General features: G+C 37.3%; 1 protein-coding gene across 2 annotated transcripts in view; it reads right to left on the bottom strand.

The window, feature by feature from the left end:
• Positions 1–16483: 16483 nt before the first annotated feature.
• The window catches only part of HMMR (hyaluronan mediated motility receptor), a 47391-nt gene continuing 38565 nt past the window's right edge, over positions 16484–25309 (bottom strand). The window contains exons 13-18 of one of the 2 annotated variants that reach the window (XM_010592323.3): positions 20685–20831; positions 19901–20050; positions 19703–19802; positions 18875–19051; positions 18139–18301; positions 16484–17572 (exon numbers count right to left, since the gene is read on the bottom strand). In XM_010592323.3, coding sequence (XP_010590625.2) covers positions 17553–17572; positions 18139–18301; positions 18875–19051; positions 19703–19802; positions 19901–20050; positions 20685–20831 — 757 coding nt within the window. In that variant the 3' untranslated portion in view covers positions 16484–17552. The remainder of the gene's footprint in view (positions 17573–18138; positions 18302–18874; positions 19052–19702; positions 19803–19900; positions 20051–20684; positions 20832–25309) is intronic. The other variant, XM_003404876.4, reaches the window with a different exon arrangement.

The following is a 25309-nucleotide window of genomic DNA, read 5'->3' as shown; positions in this document are numbered from 1 at the left end:
CGGAACCTTTGGTAAGCAGCACTTAACCACTATGCCACCAGGGTTTCCATAAAGACAATAGATAGGGTAATCTTGGAAAATATCTTTTAGGAAACCTTTCACTTAAGCCAATCTAACAGAACACAAAAGACTTTCCACTCTTATCTTTTTTTAATCAGCATTTAGTGAATAGAAATTTGTTGGACCAGTGAAGACCCTCCTGACTATCATTACTGAAAACCTGTACCAATGATTGTTAAGAAAGATAATTCAAAACGTAGGATCACAGTTTCTAGCCAATCTGTGAAAAGAAGAAGCTTTCAGTGGTAATCAGTATATATACTGATGACTCTGTAGTATTCTTTGGACTCAGCGGACGGCTGTGGCAGCATGCTTGTGCACTTCCACTTTTGCCTTTTTAAATATATGCTGAATAAAGCTTTCTTTTGCTTAAAAAAAAAAAAAATGCTCCACATCAGGTAAATGCAAATTAAAACTACATTGGGATACCACTACATACCCACCAAAATGGCTAAAATTAAAAAGACTGATAAGATCAGGGGCTGACAAGCATTCTGAGTAAATAAAATGTTCATTCATTGGTGGCAGGAATAAAAAAAAAAATAACGCAACCACTTTGAAAAACTGTTTAACAGTTTTTTATAAAGTTAAACACACGCCTAACCCATGAGGAAGTAATTTCACTTCCATATGTTTACCCAAGAGAAAAGAATACATATATATATACCCAAATGCTTGCACAAGAGTATTCATAGCAGCTTAATTCATAATAGCCTAAAACTGGAAACAATGCAAACATTCATCAGCAGATGAATAATAAAAAAAAAAAAAATGGTTAAACAAATTGAGGTATATTCATACTGAGGAATATTACTCATCTAAAAAAGAAACGAACATGATTGAATCTCAAAATCCTTTGGCTGAGTGAAACAAGCTAGATACATAAAAGAGTGTGACCCGATTTATGTGAAATTCTAAAACAGGTGAAATTAATCTATAGTGAAAGGCAGAACAGTGGTTGCTTTGGGAGAAGGGTGAGGATTGACTATGAAGGCCATAAATGGACTAGATATCTTGTTCAGCAGATATCTTGTTCTTTCTTGGCTACATTCCTAGAGACCTAAATCTGATTCTTTTGAAATTTTGTATCCACTCAGGTATTCCTTGTTACTGGAACAAGTAACCTAAATAAATAAATTAGTATCAATGTATTTACATTGTATGAAACAATGGTCCATATGAGTTAGGAGAGAAGGAAAGGCATTTATGGCTACTGGTTTTAATATATATAGTATCAAGAACATTTTTAGGATGCTAATATCTAATTTTAACAGTTATCCCAGATAAAAGAGGACTATTATAGATCATTTCTACATACACACACACATATATATATATAAGACATTCAAATATATCTCAGAGTTGTTTTTTTTTTAAATTATATCTCATTTTACCAGCAAGTTAAGGCAATGTGAAATAAGTTAAACATCCTCATTATATCCTACCCTATTCAATTGTTTTATTCAATATTTCTTAGAGCCACTCCTTTTCTTTATTATTAAATTCTCTTTGTATAAGTTATTATGAATGGATTCTTATTCGATATATTATTTTAGATATTCCAAATAAGGTTTACATCTCCTTTGACTCATCCCCCAACTCATCCCCCAAATCAATGTTCCCTTCATTTGTCCCCAGAGGCAACCTCAATTGCCCAGGTAGTGTTTAATTTTCTAGATTTCTTCTATGCCTTTACATACATACATATTCATACATATGTGTCTGATATGCTATTTGGTTAATTGTGCATGTAACTTTTTTTCTTTCAATAATAATTAAAAGTTTGAAAGTGCTGTCTTTATTAGTATATGCAAAGCTACCTCATTCTCTTAATTGCTTTTCAGTATACTATAGCTATTTTATGTTTTTTGCTATTTTCTTATTAATCTAAAAATTGACTTCCCAGTCTCTAACTCATCCCTTCAAACCAGCTAAGCATGATCAATCAATCCATACTAAAAGCTCATCAGAAACTTCTAGTACTGCACTGTCCAATATAGTAGCCACATGTAGCTTTTGAGCACATGAGATGTAGCTAGCTCAAATCAAGAAGTGTTGTAAGTGTAAAATATTTGCTTTTTTTTTTTTTTTTTAAAAATAATGTGTTTTTGGTGAAAGTTTACACAGCAAATTAGGTTTCCATTTGATAATTTCTGTTATGTTAAGTGACATTAGTTAAATTTTCACAATGAGTCAACATTCTCTTTACTTATGCTCTGGTTGTTCTTTTCCAGTGTTCTAGTTTCCATGACATCTTATCTTCTCATCTTTGGTTTAGAGTAATTATTGACCTTTTGGTCTTACAAATTTTTTTTTTTTAATGGAACACCGTACTCATGGGTAATATCCCTTATTTCATGTGCCAATCTTGTTATTTCGATAAAAGTCAAGCCTCAGGAGATAGTTTCGCTTCAAGGTTTAAAGAGTATCTCAGGACTTAGATGCAAAAATCCTCTATAAAATTCTAGCCAATAGAATTCAATAACATATCAAAAAAATAATTCACCATGACCAAGTGGGATTCATACCAGGTATGTAGGGATGGTTCAACATTAGAAGAGCAACTAATGTAATCCATCATATAAATAAAACAAAAGACAAGAAGGACATGATTTTATCAATTGATGCAGAAAAGGCATTTGACAAAGTTCAACACCGATTCATGATAAAAACTCTCAGCAAAATAGGAATAGAAGGAAAATTCCTCAGCATAATAAAGGGCATTTATACAAAGCCAACAGCCAACATCATCCTAAATGGAGAGAGTCTGAAAGCATTCCCCTTGAGATCAGGAACCAGACAAGGATGCCCTTTATCACCACTCTTATTCAACATTGTGCTGCAGGTCCTAGCCAGAGAAATTAGTCTAGATAAAGAAATCAAGGGCATCCAGATGGGGAAGGAATAAGTAAAAGTATTTCCATTTGAGATGACATGATCTTACACACAGAAAACCCTAAAGAATCCTCAAGAAAACTACTGAAACTAATAGAAGAGTTCAGCAGAGTATCAGTATACAACATAAACATACAAAAATTAGTTGAATTCCTTTACACCAAAAGAAAAAAAATTGAAGAGGAAATCACCAAATCAATACAATTTACAGTAGCCCCCAAGAAGATAAAATACTTAAGAATAAATATTACCAGAGATATAAAATACCTATACAAAGAAAACTACAAGACACTACTGCAAGAAACTAAGAGACCTACATTAAGTGGAAAAACATACCTTGCTCATGGATAGGAAGACTTAACATCATAAAAAATGTCTATATCACCAAAAGCCATATATAGATACAATGCAATTCCGATCCACATTCCAAGGATATTTTTTAATGAGATGGAGAAACAAATCACCAACTTCATATGGAAGGGAAAAAGGCCCCAGCTAAGTAAAGCATTACTGAAAAAGAAGAACATAGTGGGAGGCCTCACTCTACCTGATTTTAGTACCTATTTTTTTTTTTTTTTTTATTATACTGCCACAGTAATCAAAACAGCCTGGTACTGGAACAACAACAGATACATAGACCAATGGAACAGAATTGAGAATCTAGACATAAATCCACCCATGTACGAGCAGCTGATATTTGGCAAAGGCCCAAAGTCAGTTAAATGGGGAAAAGATAGTTCGTTTAACAAATGGTGCTGGCATAATTGGATATCCATCTGCAAAAAAATGAAACAAGACCCATACCTCACACCATGCACAAGAATGAACTCAAGATGGATCAAAGACCTAAATATAAAATCTAAAATGATAAAGATCATGGAAGAAAAAATAGGGGCAACGCTAGAAGCCTGAATACATGGCATAAACAGTACATAAAATATTACTAACAATGCAGAGGAGAATCCAGATAACTGGGAGCTCCTAAAAATCAAACACCTATGCTCATCCAAAGTCTTCACCAAAAGATTGCCTATAGACTAGGAAAGAGTTTTTAGCTATGACATTTCTGATCAGCGACTGATCTCTAAAATCTGCACGATACTACAAAAACTCAATAGGCAAAGGATATGAACAGACGCTTCACTAAAGAAGACACTCAAGCGGCTAACAGATACATGAGGAAATGCTCACAATCATTAGCCATTAGAGAAATGGAAATCAAAACTACAGTGAGATCCCATCTCACTCCAACAAGGCTGGCATGAATCCAAAAAAATACAAAATAATAAATGTTGGAGAGGTTGTGGAGAGACTGGAACACTTATACACTGCTGGTAGGAATGTAAAATGGTACAACCACTTTGGAAATCAATTTGGCACTTCCTAAAAAACTAGAAATTAGAACTACCATACAATCCTGCAATCCCACTCCTTGGAATATATCTTAGAGAAATAAGGGTCTTTACATGAACAGATATATACACACCCATGCTCATTGCAGCACTGTTTACAATAGCAAAAAGATGGAAGCAACCAAGGTGCCCATCAAGGGATGAATGGATAAATAAATTATGGTATATTCACACAATGGGATATTACACATCAATAAAGAACAATGATGAATCTGTGAAACATTTCATAACATAGAGGTATCTGGAAGGCATCGTGCTGAGTGCAATTAGTCTGCTGCAAAAAGACAAATATTGTATAAGACCACTATTATAAGAACTCAAGAAATAGTTTAAACAGAGAAGAGAATATTCTTTGATGGTTGCGACGGGGGGAGGAAGGGGGGAGGGAGAGGGGTCTTCACTAATTAGATAGTAGATAAGAACTATTTTAGGTGAAGGGAAAGACAACACACAGTACAGGAGAGGTCAGAACAACTGGACTAAACCAAATGCAAAGAAGTTTCCTGAATAAACTGAATGCTTTGAAGGCCAGCGTAGCAGGGGTGGGGATTTGCGGACCATGGTTTCAGGGGACATCTAACTCAATTGGTATAATAAAATCTATTAAGAAAACATTCTGCATCCCACTTTGGAGAGTAGCGTCTGGTGTCCTAAATGGTAGCAAGTGGCCATCTAAGATGCATCAATTCGTCTCAGCCCACATGGAGCAAAGGAGAATGAAGAACACCAAAGACACAAGGTAATTATGAGCCCAGGTGGCAGAAAGGGCCACATAAAGCAGAGACTATATTAGCCTGAGACCAGAAGAACTAGATGGTGCCTAGCTACAACCGATGACTATCCTGACAGGGAACACAACAGAGAACCCCTGAGGGAGCAGGAGAGCAGTGGGATGCAGACCCCAAATTCTCATGAAAAGACCAGACTTAATGGTCTGAGACTAGAGGGACCCCGGAGGTCATGGTCCCCAGACCTTCTGTTAGCCCAAGACAGGAACCATTCCCAAAGCCAACTCCTCACACAGGGATTGGACTGGACTACGGGATAGACAATGATACTGGTGAAGAATGAGCTTCTTGGATCAAGTAGACGCATGAGGCTATTTTGGCATCTCCTGTCTGAAGGGGAGATGAGAGGGTAGAGGGGGTCAGAAGCTGGCCGAATGGACACGAAAAGAGTGGAGGGAAGGAGTGGGCTGTCTCATTGTGGGGAGAGCAATTAGGAGTATATAGCAAGGTGTTTATAAATTTTTGTTTGAGAGTCTGACTTGATTTGTAACTTAAAGCACAATAAAAACTAAAAAAAAAATGTATCTCAGGGCAATAGTCTCAGGGAGTGCTTCTAGTCTCAACTGGTCCAAGTAAGTCTAGACTTTTTCAGAATTTGAGTTCCATTCCACATTTTTCTCCCCTTCTGTCAGGGTCCGTCTGTTGTTGTTGTCCTGATCAGAAAGGTCGGTAATGGTAGCCAGGCACTGTCTAGTTCTTCTAGCCTTGGGGTAGATGAGGCTGTGGTTCAACTAGGCTGTTATACACTGGTTTTTGAAGCACAAAATAAGAAAGAAAAAATATAGTTAATATTTTTATATTGATCCTCTGTTGGAAAAAAATAAGTATACGCATAAAAAGAAAGGAAGCTCATTCTGTTCGCTGGCAGCTATGATTTGAATCCATTTGGGATAGTTGATGCGATTTGACTAAATTTAGGTAGTTGCCCTAAGTCCTGTGAGCCACAACCAAAAACTTAATTGGTCAGCAACCCAGATCTAATAACATCTGCTGCTCTGATAAATTTTTATTTTGCTCCTGGGTTTTGTAAGATTACTGAAATCCTAGGAAGGGAACACAATATTAATATTACCATCCAAGGAAGATCAAAGACCACAGCCTTCTGTATGGATTATACCTCCTCATAAAGAAAACATAAATCCTCACAGCTGGACCAATAAGCAACATCATGATAAGTGAAGACTGAAGTTTTCAAGGATTTCATTTTACTTGGATCCACAATCAACACCCATGGAAGCACCAGTCAAGAAATCAAAAGACAAATTACATTGGGCAAATCTGCTGCAAAAGACCTCTCTAAAGTGTTGAAAAACAAAGATGTCACCTTGAAGGCTAAGGTGTGCCTGACACAAGCCATGGTGTTTTCAGTCACCTCATATGCATGCGAAAGCAGGACAATGAAAAAAAAGACCGAAGAAGAACTGATGCTGTTGAATTGTGGTGCTGGTGAAGAATATTGAATATGCCACGGACTGCCAAAAGAATGAACAAATCTGTCTTAGAAGAAGTACAACCAGAATGTTCCTTAGAAGCAAGGATGGCGAGACTACATCTCATATACTTTGGACATATTATCAGGAGGGATGAGTCCCTGGGGAAGGACATTATAGTTGGTAAAGTAGAGGGTCAGCAAAAAAGAGGAAGACCCTCTATAAGATGGATTGACACAGTAGCTGCAACAATGGGCTCAAGCATAACAACAGTTGTGAGGATGGCGCTGGACCAGACAGTGTTTCATTCTATTGTACGTAGGGTCTCTATGAGTTAGAACTGACTCGACAGCACCTAACAACAACAACAACAACAGGTAGACATCAAAATAAGTATAACAATAACCCTATGAATGCATAAAAAGAACAGAAATTATAAAAAAGACAAATTTTTAATAAAGGTTTAGTTTCAGGAGTAGAATAAGTTTAATAATTACATTTGCAAGTTTTGTTAATAGTTTTAAGTATTAAAAAATCTAACTTTTTTAGACAAAAACCTTATATTCTCATTTAGATTGATTTGTTGTAGTTGTTAGTTGCCACTGAGTTGATTCCAACCCATGATGACCCCATACGTGCAGAGTCAAACTGCTCCATAGGGTTTTCAAGTTTGTGACCTTTTGGAAGCCGATCACCAGGCCTGTCTTCGAGGCACTTCTGGGTGGGTTCAAACCGCCAACCTTTCAGCTAGTAGTTGAGCACTTAACTGTTTGAGCCACAGAGGGACTCCTTTAAATTGCTTTAGGGAATGTAATTAATCAAAGTTGTGATAAAAATTTAAATGCTCAAGAAAAAAATAGTTTTCAATATTCTGCTTACTAGATGTGTGAGTTAAATAAATTGAGCATTAAAAAATGAAAATAGTTTCAGGTATTTTCTTCCATGTAAAAACACCTAGGTAACCTCCCCCCTCCAAAAAATCTATTAACAGTGAATACTATCAAATTCTTTGAAGTGAGAGGTTAATGGGGGAGGTAATAGAAGTTCAATTGAATGGCGTAAAAAGAGAGTGGAAAATAAAGACATGGACCCAGAGATTATACAAAACTGTTTCAAGGTCTTTTTCTATGAAGCGGCAAAGAAAAGGAGTGGCTGCTGGAAGATGATGTGAAATCCAAGGACTGTGAGTTTGTTTTGCTTTAGAATATCCAGTGCTAGTGCACGCTCGTATGATAATTGGAATGATCCATTAACTAACGGATGAAAAGGAGAAATTGATGCTAAATGAGAAAGACTGGGAAACTATAGGAGAAAAGTCTTTAAACAGAGACAAGGATATAAGATCTAATGCATAAGGACCTCTGATAGAAGCAAAGATAATTCATTATAATAGGAATGTTGGAGAGGATAAGCTAGATTTCTTATGAAAACAATTGTCCTCCAAACCTCAGTGGTTTATGAAAAACAAAGTATAGTTCTCACTCATGCTGCATGGCCATTATGGGTTAGCTGTGGCTCTGCTCCATGCCATCTTTTCTCTGGGACCCACACTGATAAAGGATCACCTATCTGGAACATTGCTGGTCTCCTAACAGAGGGAAAAAAGAGAAATGATCAACTAGCAGCTTCTGTTCAGAGGTGACACAGCTCACATCTGCCCACATTCCACTGGCCAACTTAAGTTTACGAGGGCACGGATGTATAGCTGTCCTGAAGGGAGGGGCAGTGCAAGTCTCATGGCCCATCCTGATATCAGTGGACATGAACAATATAATCCTCCCCCTCGAATTGTTGTATTTTGAACAATAATACAAGGTAGTACAAGGAGTAAAGGCAGAGACTATGAGTACACATGTATGCAGGTTGTAAATTTAATGGGAGAAAGATAAAGACGTCCCTGTCTGACTGCTTCAATTTTCAGTTAAGTATGTGGTAATGTCATCAGCTGAGAGTGAGCTGGAAGTGAGCAGTGTGGAAAAGAGAGTGTTTCAAGAAGGAGAAAGTGGTGAATTAAAGTAAGATAAAAAAAAAAAAAAAAGAAAAGGAGACTAGATAAATCTCCACTGGACTTGGCAAAATGGAGTTCACTGGAGTTGACAAGAGCCTTTAGCAGAGGAGCGAGCCTTTGTCAGACTACAGTGGGTTAGAGTAAATGAAGTGATACAGAAGAAAGCCACTCTATATACCTTTTTCACAGGTGGCTCCAGATACCTCTTTCTGTCTTTCACAAATTTTACATTTATTTTTTCTTTGGTCATTTCTGTCAGCCTGAGCTTTAAGGTATACTGTAGTAAGATTTTATTCGTTTTTCTTACTGTACTTCCCTACCTTTCTCCTACCCAGTTGGCAGCATTTGTAAAGCCTGGAGAGGAATTGGATGATTCAAGTGAAAATATAAAGAAATGGCAAATATTGTTCTGTTGTTGCTGTTATCCTCTTAAATCTAAAGCTAATGAAGATTATAAAGTGAATAGGGGTGGGAGAGGGACACTCCTTTCCCCATACCTCAGAAAGAATGGATAGATGTTACTCTGACTGAGACGGGGGACAGTATTGAAGCCACCCTCTCTGTTGTAAGTCTCCAGAAAATCTAGTTGACAAAATTTGACTTTTGATTGAGGCTCAGATGACTCCTAATTTAAAGGACTATTGAATGAGCTAGACTTTAGTCTCAAATAAAACCTCTGTAACAAGGGTCAACGAAGAAGAGTTGACGCCTTTGAATTGTGGTGTTGGCGAAGAATATTGAATGTACCATGGGCTGCCAAAAGAACGAACAAAGTCTTGGAAGAATTGCAGCCAGAATGCTCCTTGGAGGCAAGGATGGCGAGACTGTGTCTTACATACTTTGGACATGTTGTCAGGAGGGATCAGTCCCTGGAGAAAGACATCCTGCTTGGCAGAGTACAGGGTCAGTGCAAAAGAGGAAGACACTCAACAAGGTGGATTGACACAGTGGGTGCAACAAAGAGCTCAAGCATAACAATGATTGTAAGGATGGCACAGGACCGGGCAGTGTTTTGTTCTGTTGTGCATAGGGTCGCTATGAGTCGGAACCGACTCGACGGCACCTAACAACAACAACAAGGGTCAATGTCTCAGTGTCCAGGCCCACCACATGTAAGTTCCCTTTTACATTGTTACCACTTTTGGTGTGGCGGGGGGTGCGGGAGGCACTTTCCGTTTTAGGGAGTGTTCATGTTGAGTGTTCAACAGCAAGAAGAGAGGATCTGGGGCAAGAGTTCCAGGAATAATAAGGAAGGAGGCAGGGCATTCCAAACTGTGCTTGTGGCAACAGCTGGAACACAAACAGGCATTCAAGGGCAAGGGGCATTGTGGATATACAGGGCCTACACTGGACTGGACATAGTCCTCAGTACCTGTCTTAGGCTGGGTTCTCTAGAGATGCAAAACCAGTAAAGCGTGTAAATGTATATATACAGAGAGATTTATATCAAGGAAATGGCTCACATGGTTGTAGAGGCTGTAATGTCCCAAGTCAGCAAGTCAGGAAAAAGGCTTTTCCTGATTCACGTAGCCGCAGGGGCTGGCAAACCCAAGGTCAGCAGGCCGGAGAGCAGAGCTGTTGTTCACAGGCTGTGAAGATCGATGAATTCCAAGATCGGCAGACAAGACCACAGGTAAGCTGCTAACTCAAGTCCCAAGAACCGGAGGTCAAACAAAAAGGAGCCAACTGCAGGATCCAGAATGAGCAAAAGAGCCCCTAAGCCCTGCTTGATGCAGGCCACACACCCAGGGAAACGCCCCGTCAACTGATTGGCTACTCACAGCAGATCCTATCATGGGGTGATCATGTATCAAATCTCAACAGGGAAGTGATCACAACATTATTCGACTGCCAAAACACCGAGAATCATGGCCCAGCCAAGTTGACACACAATCTTAACCATCACAGTACCTAAGCCTAGGCCTTTGATCACTGGGATCTTTGCCTGCCAGCCTTGGTACACGCAGGCCAGGTCTTGCACATTCCTTGGGAGCCAGCATGTCAAAAACTTAAGAGGCCAAAGCTTGGAGGCTTAATAAACAGTCCAAAGTTCAGTTTATTCCTTCCAAAGTGATTCTATGCCCACCTCCAATATATCAGAGCCTGGAACTCCCTCAGAAGTATATCCCATCTATCTTAGGTACCTAGTGCTGCTATAATAGAAATACCACAAGTGGATGGGTTTAACAAAGAGAAATTTACTCTCTCACAATCTAGGAGGCTAGAAGTCTGAATTCAGGGTGCCAACTTCAGGGGAAGGCTTTCTCTCTCTGTCGGCTCTGGGGGAAGGTCTTTGTCATTAACCTTTCCCTGGTCTAGGAGCTTCTCAGTGCAGGGACCCCAGGTCCAAAGGACATGCTCCCCTCCTGGTTCTTCATTCTTGGTGGCAATGAGATCCCACTCTCTGTTTACTTCTGTCCGTTATATCTCAAAAGAAATTGACTCAAGATACAACCTAATCTTGTAGATTGAGTCCTGCCTCATTAACATAACTGCCTCTAATCCTGCCTCATGAACATCATAGAGGTAGGATTTACAACACATAGGAAAATTATATCAGATGACAAAATGGTGAAAAATCACACAATACTGGAAATCGTGGCCTAGCCAAGCTGATACACATTTTTGGGGGACTGAAATCAATACATAACACCATCCATACCAGAGCTGAATTCTGAATGGCCACAATTTTCTCCCCGAAATATCCTCTTCTTTGAAGGAATACTAGGACAATGTTTTTTTTTTTTTCCTAACTCTGTAGAAAGTGAACTGCACTGACCACTCACCCATGTAGTCCTTGGTGTAGAACTTTCCTGGTCATTTTTTATCTTATGTGTCTTCATCCCCCATATTACTAATAGAGCTGTGCTTCTTTTTCTTCAGAACATTTAAATCTGTGATCTTACATTCATAAATGTGATTGTCTTTCTTGCTAGACTGTATGTAAGCTCTGAGGATAAGGATTGCCTTGGTTTACCATTTCTGCAGCACCTAGATTGGTGCAAAAACAAGTAGGTAATGTTAAATGACTCTAATACTCTCTGGCAGATGTCCTCATATATATGGCTTCAATTACCATGTTTGCTCTTCATTCCCAGATGTGTATCTCTAGCTGAGAACATTTTCCTGAGAACTTAGATATGTAAGATTTGCCTGGAGCAACAGAGGAAGGAGAGTAGGAATAGGTAGAGGATACAGAATGTATAGCTAATTGCCTCCATGAACAACTGCCTCCTTTGCCATGAAACCAGAAGAACTGAATGGTGCTCAGCTACCATTATTGAACATTTTGACCAAAGATTCCATAGAAGAATTCTGATCAAAAGGGGGAACATGCAGAACAGAATTTCAAATTCTCACAGACTGTAGACTTCCTGGGGGCATGAGGTTTGGATGAACCCCTGAAACCATTATCCTGAGATAATCTTTAAACCTTAAACCAAAAATATCCCCTAAAGTCTTCTTAAAACCAAACAATAGTTTAGCTTAACTAGTGAAAAATGTCTGCCTCGAGCGTTATACTCTTTTGAGAACTATCTATACAGGATAAAATGGACAACAGCAACTTGAAAGATTAGATAGGAACCTTAGGGGGCAGTGAATTTATGTTAATGGGGGAGGAACAACTCAGAAATGGGGAGCGAGAAGGGTTGCACAACTCAAAGAATGTAATCAGTGTCACTAAATTGTACATGTAGAAACTTGAACTGGTGTATCTTCTGCTGTGTATATTCTCAACAACAACAACAAAACAAAACAAAACAAATAAAATAAAATAAAGACTGATATTTCTACTTCACCCCAGACTCAGTGTGTCCCAGACCAAACTCAGTGTGTCATCTTCACTGCAAACATGCTTCTTTGCAGGAGTTCTTTATCTCAGGAAATGGCATGGTCATTCATCCAATTGCCCAAGCCAGAACGCCTTGACCTCTTCCTCAGTCTAGGGGCTGCTTTCTATTCTTACCTGGATTATTATCCCCCCCCCCTTTTTTTTTTAACAGCAACTAGACAGTGGTTAAGAGTTCAGCTGCTGACCAGAAGGTCAGAAGTTCGAATCCACCAGCAGCTCCTTGGAAGCCCTATGGAGCAGATCTACTCTGTCCTAAGGTCGCTATGAGTCGTAATCAACTCAACAGCAACTTTTTTTTTTTTTTAGACAGTGTCTAACACATACTAGACACTCAATAGTATTTATTGTATGAATGGGCTCTCTGGCTTCAGTGTTACTCACATCTAATTCATTTTTCACTCAGCAGTCAGAATGACCTTTCTGAAACAAACCTGAGGGTAATTTACTGCCTTTATTCGCTCACCATTGTTTTCAGGTTAGAGATCAAATTCCTGATCGTGCATTTTGCTCTTTGTGACTCACAGGTCTACCTTCCCTTCCAGTTTAACTTTTCACTACTACTCTCCTGGTGATACTGAAATTTCAGTTTCTCAAATGCATCCAACTCTATCACTTCTCTGACATTATCTTTGCCCTTGAATCCTCCTATTACTGACCATCCTTCATTTGACTCACTCCTACTTATTCAACACGTCCTTGTTACTTCCTGGCCCGACCTGAACTAGGATAGACACTCCTGCTGGAGCACTAAGTACTTTGCTATCCAAGCACTGCATTGCCTTTTGCTACCAAACAATTCTGCAGGGAACATTCTCACATGTAAATCTTTGTACAGGTATCTGAAGGATTAGATCCTACAGGAGAAATTTCTGAGTCAAAAACACATTCTTTTTTAACATTAGCAGACACTGTCAAATAGATTTCAATTAAGGTGTATAATATGCCATTTCCCCCACCTTCATAGACAGTATATTATCAAAGTTATTGATCTTTCAATCTGATATGAAAAGATTGGTATTTCATTTTACTTTGCATAGTTACTTGGAGGATGACTAAAATTAAGTATGTATTAAAAAATAAAGAACATTTATGTTTCTTTTTCTGTGTTCTGTCTACATGTGCCTTTTGGAGTTTTAGACTTTTCCCTATTGAATCATAAAAAAAATAGCAGCCTTTTAATAGGAAATTTATTCTTTGCCTGTCATATGCAAGTTTGCCATTTGGTTTTCAGCTTTAAGGATTTTTTTTCAGCATTCAAATTCTTTTAGTTTTTATGAAATCACAGCAATTTTTTAGTCTTCTTTAGAAAGCCTCTTCATTTTGAAATTATATTCTTCCACATTTTCTCCAACTTTTTATATTTTCATTTTTTTTTACACTTAAATCTGTAATTTATTTTTGCTTTGAAAGTGAGTGTAAGGATGTTATTTCTTTCCCCCATGTGAACAACCAGTTATCCCAAAGCTATTTATTGAATAATTTGCATTTTGAGGAAAATTTCAGCATTGATTATTTCTATTTTCTTTGTGAAGTAAGACTTGCCATCATCTGCTGAGATATTAAATTCTGATGTTTGAGGAAAATTAAAAATGGGAGACAGAAAGAAACAGAATTGTAAGGTGACATTAGAAGCCTAGTTAAGGTTAGGAAAGAGAAACTTGCTGTGGACCCCAACTCTGAAAGTAGAAGATTTTATCTAGTACTGTTGGGACTATGAATGGAACGCATGGCTTTTCCATGTGGCTGTCTTGCTTTCTCACAGCATGGAGTCTGGGTTCTAAAGAAGTGTCCAAGAACACCAGGCAGAAGGGGTATCACCTCTGATGACTGTGGCAGACAGAATAATGGCCCCCAAAGATGTCTATATACTAATCTCTGGAACCCAGCAAAAGGAACTTTGCAGATGTGATTAAATTAAGGATCTTGAGATAGAAAAATTCTCTCAGACTATCTGGGTGGGCCTCATAAAATCACATGGGTTCTTTATAAGAGGGAAGCAGGAGAGTCAGAGTCCGTCAGAGAAGGAGATGTGACAATGGAAGTAGAGGTTGAAGTGATGTTCTCTGAAGACACAGGAAGGAGCCATGAGCCAAGGAATGCAGGTGACCTCTACCCACTGCTGTCGAGTCAATTCCGACTCATGGCGACCCTATAGAACAGAGTAGAACTGCCCAATAGAGTTTCCAAGGAGCACCTGGTGGATTAGAACTGCCGACCTCTTGTTTAGCAGCCGTAGCACTTAACCACTACACCACCTCTATAAACTAGAAAAGGCAAGGAGATGATTCTATCCTGGAGTCTCCAGAAGGAGCCAGTCCTGCCAACACCTTGATGTTAGCCCTCTATGACTCATTTTGAACTTATGACCTCTAAAACTGTAAGATAATACATTTGCATTGACTTAAGCCATTAAATTTGTGGTAATTTGTTTCAACAATAATACAGATGACTTAATTGTTGAAGGTACATAGTGTCATTTCCAACCTAGTCATAAGACATCTTTGGAAAATATCACATGCAATAGGAGGAAAACTGGAATAAATCTGATTGGTTAGGGTCTAAGAAAGGAGCTTGGTCTTTAGGAGCTCAGTGCTTATACATTTGCATTAATTCTTAACCATGAATAATTCCCAATATATGGTTTTCCAACACTGGGTGCTTCTACGAAATTAAGGTACTTTGGCTTGGTGTTAGAAAGGTAAGCAGAATTTGGGAATCATTTTGAAACTGTTCCAAATATCTATGAAAAATGCTAATAAATAGAATCTGACATTTTAAATAGAGTTGTTCATAATATTTTCTTACTATCTTTTTCGTATTTGTACTCTGTAGCGATGTCATCTTTCTTAGTCCTTTATTGGTAGTTTGTACCTTCTCTTTTTTTTTCTGGTCAGTCTTACTAGGGGTTTTTCAATTTTATTGATTGCAAAGAACTATTTTTTATTGATTTTTCTCTATTGTCTTTTATAGTTTACTGATTTTCCACTCTGATCTTTATTATTTCCTTTCCTCCGAATTTAAAAAATTTACCTCTGCTCCGGGCAGAACCAGTTCAAAGCCCTGGTTCTAGGTTGACTGATTATTCTTGTTATGGGTGGGGTTTTTCCACCTCTTTGCAAGCGTGGTAATCTTTGATGTGATGCCAGAAATTGTGAATTTTACCTAGTGGGGTGCTGGATATTTTTATATCCCAATAAATATTCTTGAGTTTTGTTCCGGGATACAGTTAAGCTTTTTTTTTTGTTTTTTAGAAATCATTCATTCTTTCAGGTCTTCTTTTTAAGTTTTGTTAGGCAGGACTACAGTAGCACTCAGTTTATTCCACATCACTGAGGTAAGACCCTTTTCTATATACTATACAACACCTCTTAAATCATGAGGTTTTCCAGTCTGGTTGATGGGAACTGGCACCGTTTCTGTCTTTGTGTGAGCTTCAGGTACTATTACTTCTAATCCTTTTGGCTGATTCTTTCCCAGGCCTTGGATAGTTTCCTCATATGAATGTGTTGGACAGCATTCAGGTGAATACTCTAGAGGGACCCTCCACATATCCCTGGAGTTCTCTGTGCAATTCCCTCTTTTCCAGTTCTTGTTCTGTAAACTCTAGCTACCTTAATGTTCTCAGATCTCAGCTGAGTCTTTTCAGCTCAGGCAGTTTGGTGGGCTCTGCCTACATTCCTCTTCCCTGCATCACAGTCTAGACATTCTCTCGAGGCAGTAAGTTGGGGGCAACTGCAGTGATCACCTTGATAGTTTCCCGTTTCTCATGATTATTGCCTTTCATCACCTGTTGTCCAATGTCTTGAAAATCATTGTTTTATATATTTTATCTAGTTTTTGGCTGTTATAGGTATGTGTTTGGGGGAATGGGAATAGCAATAAATCCCATCCTTGTTACTCCATCTTAGCTAAAAGTGGAAGTCTTTAGCTATTTGATTATATCAGACAAATTTTCTCAATTTCTACATTTCTTCTGAAATTAAATACTCACATCTTAAAATTCAACCATACGTTAAAATTTAATAAAGTAATAAAAAGCTACTCTGTGATGGTCTCTGTTGGACCATCAACAGGGAAACATTACAAAAGTGAAAGCTTATAATATCCTACCAACTGTGCAAATTGGACATTTTAGAGGAAGAATTACCACTTTCCAAATAGTATGCTACCATTTGTGATTCTGCAGATGAACGAAGGAGGAGAAGGCAGAGACAACAAGTACATCTTAAACATAAGTATAATGTAACTTCATAAAATGCTAGCTGAATAACTGAGTCAATGATTTACTGTGTGCTTTTATTTCATATAACACAAGCACTAAGACAACACTCAGTAGACAGGCAGATGACAAACAGCAGAAGAAAAATTCTCTAAAGAAGTTACAAGCAGTTTCTCAGATTTTAATGTATCTGGCAGTGGGTTTAAGGATTAACTGCAGAGTTTGTTAAAAGTTTAGATTTACAGGCGAAACCCTGGAATTTAATTTAGGACATTTAGGATGAGGCCTAGGAAACTTCAATAAATTATTGAACAACCTCAGTGACTCCTGCAGGAGACAGAGATTGCTGTTGAGTTAAGTGTGTCCTTATTTCTTATTTGAACTGAACAAGTAGATAATGTGTGGGACAGAATGAACATTATTAGGGGAATCAAAGTGGAGGCAAGACCAGGCTAAGGTTCTTTAGCTTAGCTAAAAAGGTGGGTTCAGAAAGAGGCCTCCAGTATCAAAGTCAAAAAAAGCCTGGAGATTAGAATCTTGAAACCATCTAAAGTGTCAGAATAGGGGGGAAATGATATGATAGTGATTTTCGAGGAAGATTGATTTGATAGGATAAGTTATAAGTTGGAAACACATCTAGAAGGTTTAAAATGAGTTGATAAATGTGAGCATAAAGGAATTACTATAGAAAATAAAATATCAGAAGGAACACTGGTAAAAAATGTTGAACCTGTTCCCACATACCTAAGGATAGGCAGTTAAAATTATATACAACATTATAAAAACACATTATAAACATAATAATAATATTAACAATAAAAAATAAAATAATCTTTAGCAGGATTTTCAGATGTTTACTTGCATGATTCTTGAAACTCCATATGTATTCAGTAGCAGTTTGTACTACCTAGAAGGATTATTAAAAAGAGGTATTAGTATTCTAAATTCAAACAAATTGAACAATCTTTATAAACTATACACAGATCTCCTCTCTTTTCCAACACAGATGAAGCAATGTTTGTGTTCCACAGCAATAATTTTATTTAGACTTTCATTTACTACTTCAACAAATTTTCATTGTGAAAAACATAGATTCGGTCAAGAAGGAAAGAAAATCTACTTCCCCAAAACTACAAATTAGACAATGATTAAGGAACTAAGAGACATTTAGGTTAAAATGCTAAGGATATTACAGAGTAAATAATTTTGGTTAGCAGGTTAGGAGTAAAAAAAGCCAGATATAGAAGATATAATTTGAACTGGGCTTCAAGGATGGACAGAGTCTGAACATAGAAGAAAGAGTAGGGGAGAAGGAAAGAAATGGACATATACACAAAATCTCATTAAGAGATTCTTTTATATCAGAACTTTTGTCAACAGCTTTTCACAGTTCATAAAAAAAATCGGTAACTTGCAAAACGCTGTGAAAGCAAAACTAAAGGAAGATGATACTTCTATACATTTATTTCATACCTTCCTTTAACGGGGTTTTGAGGGCAAAATTTTCTTTACTTTCATGATGAAAAGCCTTTGAAGGATCAAAGTGCTTGATACCCATAGCTTTATTCAATTCCTCCTGAAGTTTTGTCTCACTTTGTTTTTTCTTTGCAAGCTGAGAGCGGAGTTTTGATACTTCCTATGCAAGGAAAATGTAGACCGTAAACAATAAACATCATGTTGGTGTTTGTTATTGACAAATTCCAAAGTTGCTTATGCATCATACCTAATTGCAAGAATCACTACTATATTCAGGCTTTAATACTATGAATTACAAAATGATTTTGAAGAGCTTGACAAAGGAGATAAAGAGTCGTTTAGATCTTCTCGTTCCTCTACAGGTACAAACCTATGTTTATCATAAAAGTGAACTCAAAATTAATTATCTAATTTCTTTTTAACACTGTTTATGATATCTACATCAAGGTCTTTGCTATCTTCTAAATAGAAATGGATGTGTAATGCCTTATGAATTCTCCCAATTATACCAGTAATTTTCTCTATACTGATGAGGTAGTTGGAAAACCTGAGAACACAGAATACCTTTCTGGTCAACGCTCTAAAATACACCCACAACCCTGAGGTGATCTTCCTCTGTAAACTATTATTATTTACTGAAACCAAAGTCCTTCGTTTTACTTAAGTATTATAAACAGGATAATAAAACTCCCCACCAAATATCGTTAATAAAGCTAAATTTTATTTAACAAACCAATTTGAGCTGGCTATTTTCATCTTTCAATTTCACAACATGCTTGATTTTTTGCTTTAGATTCTGATGACCCAATAATTTAGCATACGAATCACTTAGTTTATTCAGCTGTTCCTGAGCTGCGCCATGCTCATTCAGCAAAACCTGTTTCTCTGCTTCAAATGCGTCCAGTTGTAGCTGAAAAAGATTTTTTTACAAAGACGTAAAACTCTTAAGTCTTTCTTCTCTCATGTAAAGCATAAACAAAACTAGAGAAAATAAACAACAAACAAAAACAAAGTATACTGACATATTCTCAGGGCTCCCCTTAAGTTTTCTATGAAAATTTTTGTAAAACTTTTTGTTTTCATCCCAAAGATCATTAAAACAGAAAAAAAAAGGAAGAAGAAGAGAGTCTGTCTGGCAGCCAGTCTAAATTGTATCAGCTTAGATGATGACACTGTCTCAATACTGCACTTCTATCTTCTTTAGTGCCAAAATAAGCATTTATTTTTTTTCTTTAAAAAAGATCAGCACATTAATCTGAGAAGCACTGAGATAGATCATGACAAAATATAAATCACAAATTTACATAGATTAATTCACATCAGGAAAGTTCCTATCAGGAGGGCCTTCCAAGCTTTAACTTTAAATCCCTCATTAAAAGTAATTTTTTAACCTAAAGGTTACATTAAAAGATGTATGCTAATAATTTAATAAAATATCTCTCTTCTTTATTATGAAATTCAACTGAATTGTAACTGCACTATGAAATGATCTTTTAAAAAAACAGGGAACAAAGGGAATTCCTAAAGCAACCACATGGAAGTTTAGTCCTGATGTACACACCTGAAAAGGCTTTGTTTTATTATACAGTTCTTCATAAAGCAGACGCCACTTATTACTTTCCTCAGTTAATTCTACCACTGCATTTTCTTTTCCAGCTTTTCTGTATGGGAAAATTAAAGAAAAATAAACAATTAAGAAATGTAATTTTTAGCAAAAATAATTGAGTTACATGGTGTTCAGATTCTAAATCTAGATTACCTTGCTTCTTCTTCCAATTGTTTCTTAAAGTCTTCACCTTGTTGCTTGAGTTGGTTCTGCAAATCAGTTATTTTTTTAAGAGAAGAAACGGTTATTTCTTTAATTTCTGCTTCTTTAAGTGCTGATTTGGTCTGCAGATCTAGAAGCATCCTTGGGTTTGAGAAAGAAGAGTCTATTAAATGCTTATAGGTATTCAGATTAATTTTTTCCTTCTTTCCCCCTGTTATGGATTGAATTGTGTCCCCCAAATATATGTATTGAAATTCTGGCCCCTAAACCTGTAAATATCCTGTTTGGAAAGAGTTTTCTCTTTTATGTTAATCAGGTCATATCTGAGTAGGGTTGGTTCTAAATCTAATCACTTCTAAGTTATAAAACACATGATGTGAGGATCCTCTATAAGCCAAATAATGTCAAGGAGCCAAAGAACATCCGGGGCTACCTACAAAGAAGGAGGCCCTGATTTGGACATTTAGCCTCTAGGTTTGTGAGATAATAAATTTCTGCTATCTAAAGCCACCCACTTGTGGTATTTCTGTTACAGCAGCACTAGGTAACTAAGACACACCTCTTAAAAAGCAAAACAAACAAAAACCCTGAAGGAACTCTTCAAGAACTGTAACTTTTAACTGATTAAATTCTTAAATTGCAAATTAAGATTGCCAAAACCAAGTCATGGGACTTCCATTCCCTGTATCACTTACTAGCTGGCTTGCAACAACATTAAATTGCCTTAATGGTTCCCAGTCAACAAGTGTGCTTTTGCTTTATTTCTTCTACAAACCTTGCATATTCTTGATTTGCGTTCTCAGCTGCCCAGAACTGATGTTGAACATCCTCTGTACATTTTTCAGCCTTGGCCACTTTTTCCTGTAGTGATGAGTTCTCTAGCTTAAGATCTTCTATTTCACTAGTTGTTAATGCTTTGTAGCTTTAAAAAAAAAAAAGTTAAAGGAGCTTTCTAAATACCATATAAGTGACAAACCTACACCTGATCAGTTTACGTCTTATACACTTTTAGGTGAAACATACAAAACCTTATAATATAGTCATGTATTTACATAGGTAAGAATTTAGGGTTCGGAGATCAGTACAAATGAGCTTACATGCTGGGTATTCACTGCTTATTCAAAGAAAAAATCAAATGCCTTCTATGCGCAGGAAGTATGCTTAAATATAGAGATGAAAAAACCAACTACCAAACGTGAAAATTATTCCAAAACAAAAAAAAAGACAGCCCCTGTACTCACTGTCAAAAAATTTATGATCTTGTGAGGAAGATAGGGAAATCCCCCACCTATTCCCCACAAAAAATGGCTATGTATATAATTAAATTTCTGATAAGTGCTATGAAGCAAAGTACCGAGTACTTTAAGCTGATAGAACAGGGGACCTACATTCTGGTTGGAGATTCAGAAAAGGCCTTTCTGAGGAACTTATATTTAAGCTGAGGCTTCATGGATAAGAAGCAGTCAGCTAGGCCGCTAAGGGAAAAGTATTTCAAAAGCAAAAAGAGGCATAAGCACTGAGAGGCAGGTAGAACACAGTCCATTACAGGGGAGGCTAGAGCCTAGTGAATAGCATAGGCAGGAACAGAGGTTAGAGACAAGGGCTGGGTCATCACCATGAGGCAAAATGGATTTACCCAAGAGACAAAGGGGAGCCGTTATACGGTCTCTAAGTAAATGTGTGGATCATTCTGGAGATTTGTAGCAACTAGATTGGGGAAGGAACAAGAACAGAAAAATTAAAAGATTAACTAACCTAAAACCAAACCAGCTGCCATCAAGTGGATTCCGACCCATGGCGACCCTATAGGAGAGTAAAACTGCCCCACAGGATTTCCAAGGAGCACCTGGTAGATTCAAACTGCCCACCTTTTGGTTAGCAGCCACAGCTCTTAACCACTATACCACCAGGATTTCCTAAAAGACTAATTAGAATAAAATTATTTACTGGCCAAGGTGAGTGGTAAAGGAGACTGAGACCAAGAAAGTGGCCATGGAGCCAGACTAATAGAGAGAGGTGAAAGCTCTTTTGGAGGCAGAACTGAAAAATTCAAGAGATAGATTGGATGTCGTAAGGGAGAGAAATTATCAAGGATGACTTTAAGATTTGCAGAATGAGAAATTGGGAAGATGAAGATGTCACTGACTGAGACTAAAAAAAAAAAAAAAAAAGACTAAAGATTGGAAAAGGTGGCAAGAAGATCAAGAATTTTTAGGACAACTTAACATTAAATGCTAGTGAGATACCTACTTGAATATATCAAACACGCAGCTGCACATATAGGTGTGGAGGTCAAAAGAGAGGTCTTTTCAAGAAATGGAAATCCTGGTGGCACAGCAGTTAAGAGTTCAGCTGCAAACCAAAAGGTCAGCAGTTCGGATTCACCAGCGCTCCTTGGAAACCCTCTGGAGCAGTTCTACTCTGTCCTATTGGGTCGCTATCAGTTGGAAGTGACTCGACAGCAAGTGGTTTTTTGAAGAAATAAATTGGAATGCTATTAGCATATTCATGGTGGATGACATTTTAGAATGGATAAAAATCTCCTAAGGTACTACTTTTCAAACTGTAAGTCACCATCCATTAGTGAAAAGGGAAATCACTTTAGGGGATTGAGACTTTCAGAACGATCCACATACTTCCTTAAACCAAAAACAAAAATCAAACCCATTGTCGTGGAGTCGACTCCAACTCACAGTGACCTTACAGGGCAGAGTAGAACTGCTCCATAGGGTTTCCAAGGAGCTGCTGATGGACTTGAACTGTTGACCTTTCGGTTAACAGTGGTTGCTCTTAACCACTGCGTCATCAGGGCTGCGCACACTGACTTAGGGACCATTTAATGGCTCCCCTGTCTCTTGAATAAATCCATTTTGCCCCAAGGTGATGACCCAGCCCTTGTTTCTAACCTCTGTTCCTGTCCCATAAAATGTGAACTAAATCTATATACACACATATACATATTTTTTAAATATATACATAACATATAAGGAAACCCTGGTGGCGCAGTGGTTAAGTGCTATGGCTACTAACCAAAAGGTGGGCAATTCCAATTCACCAGGAGCTCCTTGGAAACTCTATGGGCAGTCCTACTCTGTCCTATAGTGTTGTTATGAGTCAGAATGGACTTGAGGACAACCAGTTTGGTTTTTTGGTTTTTATTACATACAAGCTAAGAATATAACACATGTAGGAACAGATCGCTGGGAAAAAAGGGTACTATTTAATAAATGGATATTAGGCAATTGGTTATTGACTTAGTCATCTAGTGCTGCTGCAACAGAAATACCACAAGTTCGTGGCTTTAACAAAGAGAAGTGTATTCTCTCACAGTCCAGTAGGCTAGAAGTCCATATTCAGGATGCCAGCTCCAAGGGAAGGCTTTCTGTCTCTGCTGGCTCTGGAGGAAGGTCCTTCTCATCAGTCTTCTCTTGGTCTGGGAGCATCTCAGAGCAGGAACCTCAGGTCCAAAGGATGCACTCTTTCTTGATGGTGCTTTCTTGGTGGTATGAGATCCCCAAATATCTGCTTGCTTCTCTTTTCATCTCTTGAGATAAAAGGTGGTGCAGGCCACACCCCATGGAAACTCCCTTTACATTAAATCAGGGATGTGGCCTGAGCAAGGGTGTTATATCCTACCCTAGTTCTCTTTTACATAAAATTACAATCACAAAATGGAGGACAACCACAGACTACTGGGAATCATGGCCTAACCAAGTTAATACACACATCTTTGGGGGGACATAATTCAACCCATGACAGTTATCCATATGGGAAAACAATAATAAATTTAATCCCCACATCACTACACTCACTACCCACTACACTCACTACACACAGAGAAATCAGTTCTAGACAGAAAAATGAAATGTCAAACTTTGAAGCTTTTATTTAAAAAATATAGGTAAATATCTTAACGTCTTGTAGATAGAAAGTATTTCTTAAATGAGATGTAAAAGTGTTCACCATAAACACCTACAAATTTAATCATATTAAAATCTAGCACTTCCATTCATCAAAAGAACCCATAAGGAAAATGAAAAGCTAAGTCACATTTGGGAGACGATATCTGCAACCCATATAACTGATGAACTCTACAATCAACGAGAAAAGGTAATAACCCTATTGAGAAATGAACAGTTATAAACAAGTACTTCATAGAAAGGGAAAGATGAATAGCCTATAAATAAAATAAAAAACGTTTAACCTCATTAATGATATAACCAAAAGACTCAGGAAATGGCATATGTATAATGATATTTTTTGGTGAAGTTCTCAAACAAGCATAATTAGATAATGTATTATTTGTATAAGGAGCCCTGGTGACACAATGGTTAATTGCTTGGCTGCTAACTGAAAGACTGTGGGTTCAAACTCACCAGTGGCTCTGCAGGAGAAAGACCTGGCAATCTGATCCAGTAAACGTTACAGCCTGGGAAACCCTTTGGGGCAGTTCTACTCTGTCCTATATGGTTGCTGTGAACCAAAATTGACTCCACAGCACACAACAATTATTTTTATGAATGTTCATGTTATCAAATTATAACACACAGGAACTAAAGCAAGAAAATAATTAATGTAGGATTCAAGATGGTGTTATCTCCTGGGGGGAGGCAGGAAGATGGGATAGTGGAGGCACAGTTATATAGATACTAAATTATTGACAATCACTTGGTTTGTTTTCTTTCATGGGCTCCTGTGTGTTGATTTTATCTTTATTCTTTAAAATTTATGTACATGTTGTGTAGTTTTTCATATGTTTTAAATATTGTATTAAAAGAGAAGAAAAATAGAGACTTCCCCCCAAAGGTCTGAAACAATATGATAACTAGAATGTTAACATTAATTTACTCTTGCATTCAGATGTGTATTTGTTACATTATCTTTTGAATCTGCAGCCTCTCCTAAAAAAAAAAATTTTTTTTTTTTTTTAACCTAAAACTAAGAAGAAAAAAAAAAAAGAAAGGAAAAATAACTGGATAGGAAGGTGAGGAAGCAGAATTTTGAAATAAGAAGGGTGTGAGGAGTGAGAGTTGCTGCTGGATAGGTGCAGAAGGAAGTAAGTGGAAGGTCAAAGGAGGTTTTTAAAAAAGTTATTTATGTATTTAAAGATGAAGAACATGTTTTAATGTTGATAAGAATAATTCCAGTAGAAATTTTGAAAATTATTCGAGACATAATAAATAATGGTATAGCATCACTGAAGGTTAAAACGACTAGGATACTTCACCTGTAACAAGTGAGAAGGAAGGATAGGCATAAATGCAGGTGAGTTCATAGATCTGATGATGATAAAGACTTTTGCATTCTTTTTTTTTAAATTTTTATTGTGCTTTAAGTGACAAATTAAGTCAGTCTCTCATTCAAAAATTTACATACACCTTGCTATATACTCCTAATTGC

The sequence above is a fragment of the Loxodonta africana genome, chromosome 2 (assembly GCF_030014295.1).
Source record: "Loxodonta africana isolate mLoxAfr1 chromosome 2, mLoxAfr1.hap2, whole genome shotgun sequence".
In the NCBI taxonomy this organism is placed as follows: Eukaryota; Metazoa; Chordata; class Mammalia; order Proboscidea; family Elephantidae; genus Loxodonta; species Loxodonta africana.
The sequence above is the reverse complement of the archived record's forward strand: the minus strand, read 5'-3'. Positions and strand labels throughout refer to the sequence as shown.